Raw genomic sequence first — 7,428 nt, 5'->3', positions numbered from 1 at the left:
AGGCTCAGAAAGAATGAGGAGGCAATAAGGGAAATGCAGGACAACATGAAACGTAACAATATCTGAATAATAGGAATACCAGAAGGAGAACAAGAAGAGCAAGGGATAGAAAACCTGTTTGCAAAGGTAATGATGGAAAATTTCCCTAATCTGATGAGAGAAAAAGTCACCCAAATTCAGGAATCACAGAGAGTCCCAAGCAAGAGGAACCCAAAGAGACCCACTGCAAGACACATCATAATTAAAATGACAAATTGCCAAGAAAAAGAGAGGATCTTAAAGGCAACAAGGGAGAAACAGGAAGTAACATACAAGGGAGCCCCAATAAGGTTAGGAACTGAATTCTCAATGGAAACACTCCAAGCCAGAAGAGAATGGCAAAAAATATTCCAAGTAATGAGAAACAGGGGCCTGCAACCAAGACTACTTTACCCAGCAAGGCTCTCAATCAAGATAGAAGGCCAAATAAAGAGTTTCCCAGACAAAAGAAGTCCAAAAGAATACAGCTCCGCCAAACCAGCTCTGCAAGAGATGCTAAAGGGACTGCTTTAAGGAAAGGAAGGAAAAGAGAAAGAGAGAGGAACAGAGGTAGGAAAAAATGGCAATGAATAACTACCTATTGATAATAACCTTAAATGTAAATGGATTAAATGCTCCAATCAAAAGACATAGAATAGCTGAATGGATAAGAAAACATGACCCACACATATGCTGCCTACAAGAGACCCACCTCAGGAGAAAAGACCTACACACACAGAAAGTGAAGGGCTAGAAAAAAATTTTCCAAGAAAACGGACAGGGAAAAAAAAGCAGGGGTAGCAATACTCATATCAGACAAAATAGACTTCCAAAGAAGGGCCATAAAGAGAGACCCAGAAGGTCACTTCATAATACTCAAAGGAAGAATCCAGCAAGAAGACATAAACATTGTAAATATATATGCACCCAACATAGGAGCACCCAAATACATAAAGAAAATCTTGGAGGACTTCAAGAAAGGTATTGACAGCAACACAATTATAGTAGGGGACTTCAGCACCCCACTGCCAAAATGGACAGATCTTCCAAACAAAATATCAACAAGGATATTGTGTCACTTAACAATAACCTAGAGGAAATGGACTTAATTAATATATACAGAGCTTTTCATCCCAAAGAAGCAAAATACACATTCTTTTCAAGTGTCCATGGAACTTTTTCAAAGAGAGACCACATGATAGGACACAAAGCAAGCCTCAACAAATTCAAGAAAATTGAAATCATATCAAGCATTTTCTCTGACCACAAGGGACTGAAAATAGAAGCTAACCCCAAAGGAAAAACCCAAAACCCTCAAAATCATGGAGATTGAATGGCATGCTATTAAACAATGAATGGGTCAAGAACGAGATTAGGGAAGAAATCAAAAACGTTCTGGAAACAAATGAAAATGAACTCACAACAACCCAAATCCTATGGGACACAGCAAAGGCAGTCCTGAGAGGGAAGTTCATAGCAATACAGGCCTACCTTAAGAAGATAGAAACACTTCAAACAACAACCTAACCCTATGCCTACAAGAACTCGAGGAAAAACAACAAAGACAGCCCAGAGCAAGCAGAAGGAAGGAAATAACCAAGATCAGAGCAGAGTTAAATGACATAGAGACTAAAAGCACAATTGTAAGGATCAATGAATCCAGGAGCTGGTTCTTTGAAAAGATAAACAAAATCGACAAGCCTTTAAGTAGGCTCATCAGGAAAAACAGAGAAAGGATCCAAATCTACACAACTAGAAATGAAAGAGGAGAGATTACAACTGATACCACAGAAATACAAAGGATTGTAAGAAATTACTATGAAGAATTGTATGCCAAGAAATTTGAAAACCTAGATGAAATGGACACATTTCTAGAAAAATATAATCTTCCAAAACTGAATGAAGAAGGAGCAGAAAACCTGAACAGACCAATAACAGCAGACGAAATTGAAGCAGTCATCAAAAAACTCCCAACACACAAAAGCCCTGGACCAGATGGTTTCACAGGAGAATTCTACAAAGCATTTAAGGAAGAGCTAGCCCCTATCCTTGACAGACTATTCGAAAAAATCCAAACTGATGGAAGACTCCCAAACTCTTTTTATGAAGCGAACATCATCCTAATCCCAAAACCAGATAAAGACACAACGAAGAAAGAAAACTTCCGGCCAATATCGCTGATGAACATAGACGCTAAAATTCTCAACAAAATATTAGCAAACCGCATCCAGCAATACATTAAAAAGATCATCCACCATGACCAAGTGGGATTCATCCGAGGGATGCAAGGATGGTACAATATTCGCAAATCAATAAACATAAAACATCACATCAATAACTGCGAAGACAAAAATCACATGATCATATCAATAGATGCGGAAAAAGCGTTCGATAAGATACAGCACCCATTTCTGATAAAAACACTCAGCAAAGTGGGAATAAAGGGAGCATTCCTCAACATAATAAAGGCCATATATGAGAGACCTACAGCCAACATCATACTCAATGGACAAAAACTTAGAGCTTTCCCACTAAGATCAGGAACAAGACAAGGATGCCCTCTCTCACCACTCCTATTCAACATAGTATTGGAAGTCCTAGCCACAGCAATCAGACAAGAAAAAGCAATAAAAGGCATCCAAATTGGAAAGGAGGAAATGAAACTGTCACTGTTTGCAGATGACATGATAGTGTACATGGAAAACCCTATAGACCCCACCAAAAAACTACTCGACCTAATAAATGAATTTGGCAGAACAGCTGGATACAGAGTCAATACTCAGAAATCAAAGGCATTCCTGTACACCAACAATGAAACTGCAGAAACAGAAATCAGGAAACAAATCCATTTTGATATAGCAACAAGAAAAATCAAGTACCTAGGAATAAGCCCAACCAAGGAGGTAAAAGACCTGTACTCAGAAAACTACACAACACTGAAGAAAGAAATTAAGGAAGACACAAACAAATGGAAGCATGTATCATGCTCATGGATTGGAAGAATTAACATCATCAAAATGGCCATACTACCCAAAGCAATTTATAGATTCAATGCAATCCCTACTAGAGTACCCATGACATATTTCACAGATATAGAACAAACATTTCAGAAATTTATTTGGAACCATTAATGACCCCGAATAGCTGCAGCAATTTTGAGAGAGAAGAACAAAGCAGGAGGGATCACAATACCTGATATCAAACTGTATTACAAGGGCACTGTGATCAAAACAGCCTGGTACTGGCATAAAAACAGGCACATAGACCAATGGAACAGAACACAGAGCCCAGAAATAAACTCAAGTCCATACGGTCAATTAATATTTGACAAATGAGGCAGGAGCATAAAATGGAGCAAAAACAGCCTCTTCAACAGATGGTGTTGGGAGATCTGGACACCTAAGTGCAAAAAAATGAAACTCGATCACCAACTTATGCCATACACGAAAATAAACTCAAGATGGAAAAAGAGTTAAATATAAGCCGTAACACCAAAGAAGTCCTTGAGGAAAACATTGGCAGGAAAATCTCAGACATTCCACGCAGCAACATCCTCACAGACACATCCCCTAAACCAAGGGACATAAAGGAAAGAATAAACAAATGGGACCTCATCAAAATAAAAATCTTCTGCAGGGCTAAAGAAAACAGCACTAAAATACAGAGAGAACCAACAGTATGGGAAAACATATTTGCCAATGATACCTCAGACAAGGGCCTGATCTCCAAAATATATAAAGAACTCACACGACTTCACTCCAGGAAGACAAACAACCCAATGAAAAAATGGGCAAAGGACATGAACAGACACTTCTCCAAGGAAGACATACAGAGGGCCCAGAGACATATGAAAAGATGCTCCGCATCACTAGCCATCAGAGATGCAAATTAAAAGCACAATGAGGTACCATCTCACACCAGTCAGAGTGGCCAACATAAACAAAGCCACAAACAAATGTTGGAGAGGATGCAGAGAAAAGGGAACCCTAGTGAACTGTTGGTGGGAATGCAGACTGGTGAGGCCACGGTGGAAAACAGTATGGAATGTCCTCAGAAAACTAAAAATGGAACTGCCCTTTGACCCAGCAATTCCACTGCTGGGATTATACCCTAAGAACCCTGAAACACCAATCCAAAAGAACCTGTGCACCCCAATGTTCATAGCAGCACAATTTACAATAGCCAAGTACTAGAAGCAACCTAAGTGCCCATCAGAAAACGAGTGGATCCAAAAACTATGGTATATTTACACAATGGAATTCTACACAGCAGAGAGAAAGAAGGAGCTTATACCCTTTGCAACAGCATGGATGAAACTGGAGAGCATTATGCTAAGTGAAATAATCCAGGCAGTGAGGGACAAATACCATATGATCTCACCTTTAACTGGAACATAATGAACAAAAGAAAAAAGCAAACAAAATACAACCAGAGTCATGGAGGGGGGGAACAGTCTAGCAGTGGCCGGGGGGAGTGGGGTGGGGACAGTGGGAAGAGGGGATTGCAGGAACTATTATAAAGGAAACATGGAGAAAACAAAGGGGGAGGGTGGAGATGGGGGAGGGAAGAGGGTTCGGCTGGGGTGGGGTGGAGGGACGGGGAGAAAAGGCATACAACTGTAATTGAATAACAATAAAAATTTAAAAAATATATGAACAGTAAAATGACAATAAAGTCATAACAATTAACTCCTGAGCCTAAAAATCAAAAACTAAGCAAACAACTAGAGCAGGAACAGAGTCACAGAAATGGAGATCATTTGGGGGTTATCAGTGGGGAGATGTAGTGGGAAAATGGGGGAAAACAGTGCCAGGAATAAGAAGTGTAATTTGTAGATACAAAATAGACAGGAGGGCAATTAAGAATAGTATAAGAAATAGAGAAGCCAGCAAATTTATATGTATGACCCATGGGCATGAACTAATGCGAGTGAATGCTGGTGGGAGGGAATGCTGGTGGGAGGGAACTGCAAAGCAGAAGGGGATAAAGAGGAGGAAAAAATGGGACAATTATAATAGCATAATCAATAAAATACACTTTAAAGAAAGGAAAATAAAGGAATTATATTAAACCATTTCCTTTTAAAGGATGACTTTTTATATAGCAATTGCAAACTGATTATAATCAAAGTGAACAGAACTCAAGGCTCTTGTAATAATCAGCTACTTCTTAATTTTAGCATTTGTACTAACAGAGGACAGCACTCACATCGTGTTTTTTTCAAATGTATTTCAGATAACTGCATAAAGCGAGTCAACGGAGGCTCCCTTCCAGGTAGTCAGGACAGGGTGGAATGATCTGCACATTTATGCAGGAACATTGGTGACCCTTTTTCACGTGACTGGGCAGAATTTTAACTCCTGTGTGATTCATCTTCTGATCATAAAGCGGAAGACATCCTGAGCACAAACGAGATAAATATTGTATGTTATTCATATTGATCACTCACTGTCCCTTTGGTGGATTTGGAAACATTTAGAAAATGGGAGATATTTCATTTAGAGCACTAGAAGGACTCTCATTTTTAGAAAACACATTGAAAGTTTTCAAGCAGAAACAAGAAAAGAATTCAGAAAATAACACAAAACACTCCATGTAATTCTTCATCTCTCACACATGGACATCATATTCCACATTTCAATGAGTAGATGGGCAGCATGACAAATATTTTGTACAATAACAAATTGTATGGCTATTTTTGTTTCGTTATCTGTATGGTTATCTTTTACATAATACATCAGTCTATTTATTAAAATGTATATTTCTTATAGACTCTTCTTGGAAACATGGATTTGATAGTCAATATTTTCCAGGAGGTAAGGTAGGCATGTGGACACACGGCTGAATAACAGAATGAAGTGCATAAAGCCAGGAGACCAGCTATAAAACCTACCAGCATGTTCAAGTCTATATTGGCAAGAACTGTGGTAAAGGTGGTGCTATAGAAAACAGAGTTAACCATGGAAGTGAAAACTGTCATCTGAGATGGTCCTTTACAACAAAATTATGTAAATGACCACAGTATCCAAGTATAGTTAAGTCTATAGGCATGTAGAATTCATGACTATTCTTTCAGTAAAACCACAGAAATATTACTTGGAATGATATATGTCATAAGAGAATAAATTATGCTAATGTAATTCATGTTAATCCATAAGATACATGTGAATTTCTAATTACGTATGGTCCAAAGATTGTATTAACTTGTGTCAGAACTGTGTGCTCTGAAGATTTGAACATTCTTGGGCACTTCTTCAGCCACATACAATTGGCCCTTGAAATGCCTACTTGCCAAGGATTCTTTCCAAGGCCCTCTTTATGTCTTTGTTCCTGAGACTGTAGATGAAGGGATTCAGCATGGGTGTAACGACAGTGTACATCACTGAGACTGTTGTACTTGACTGTGAGTGGCGGGTACCAGCAGAGCCAAGATACACACCTAGGCTTGTACCATAAAACAAGGAGACAACTGAGAGGTGAGATGCACAGGTGGAAAATGCTTTATACTTCCCCTGAGCTGATGGGATTGCACATATAGAATACATTATCTTAGAGTAAGAATAAAGGATCCCAGTGAGGGGACCACCAGCCAGCAGCCCTGCCCCAAAGTACATCACCATGTCATTAGGAAATGTGTCAGAACAGGCAAGTTGGATGATCTGTTTGAGTTCACAGAAAAAGTGGGGGATTTCCAAGTCTGAGCAGAAGGACAGATCCAACACCATTAAGCTTTCTAACAAGGAATTCAGAATACTAATGACCCAGGACACCAGAACCAGCAGTCCACAGAGCTTGGCGTTCATGATGACCGTATAGTGCAGGGGGTGACAGATAGCCACATACCTGTCATAAGCCATGACAGTCAGGATGAAGTTATCCAACCCTGCAAACAGTATGAAGAAATACATTTGAGTGATGCATCCTAAATAGGTGATGACTTTGTTCTGTGTCTGGATGTTCACCAGCATCTTTGGGATGGTGGTGGAGGTGAAGCAGATGTCTACCAGGGACAGGTTGGAGAGGAAGAAGTACATGGGCATGTGGAGGTGGGAGTCTGAGCTGATGGCCAGGATGATGAGCAGGTTTCCCAACACAGTGATCAGGTACATAGAGAGGAAGAGCCCAAATAGGAGAGGCTGCAGTTCTGGTTCCTCTGATAGTCCCAGGAGAAGAATCTCTGAAACTTGTGTAACATTGCCTGGTTCCATGTGCGCCAGGGGACTACCAGAAAATATAAAAAATATGAATGACTAATTTTCACATTAGTAACTGAGAATAAATGCTGCATTTCTATTTTAATATCTAAAGTATCATTTGCATATTTGGCATAGGATCTGGTTCCCATTAAGGCATGGCTATTGCCATTGCTCATTAGAATTTTCTCTTCTACCAACAACTCATTCTTCAAAC

The 7,428-nt window shown here is 39.5% G+C and overlaps 1 protein-coding gene across 1 annotated transcript; it reads right to left on the bottom strand.

Moving 5' to 3' along the window:
• Positions 1-6,302: 6,302 nt before the first annotated feature.
• On the bottom strand, positions 6,303-7,226 carry LOC128781570 (olfactory receptor 7A5-like). The gene has a single exon (XM_053930532.1). The coding sequence runs from the start codon at positions 7,224-7,226 to the stop codon at positions 6,303-6,305; it is 924 nt and encodes a 307-aa protein (XP_053786507.1).
• Positions 7,227-7,428: the final 202 nt, after the last annotated feature.

The sequence above is a fragment of the Desmodus rotundus genome, chromosome 9, assembly GCF_022682495.2.
Source record: "Desmodus rotundus isolate HL8 chromosome 9, HLdesRot8A.1, whole genome shotgun sequence".
NCBI lineage: Eukaryota > Metazoa > Chordata > Mammalia > Chiroptera > Phyllostomidae > Desmodus > Desmodus rotundus.
This window is presented reverse-complemented; position numbering and strand designations above follow the sequence as displayed.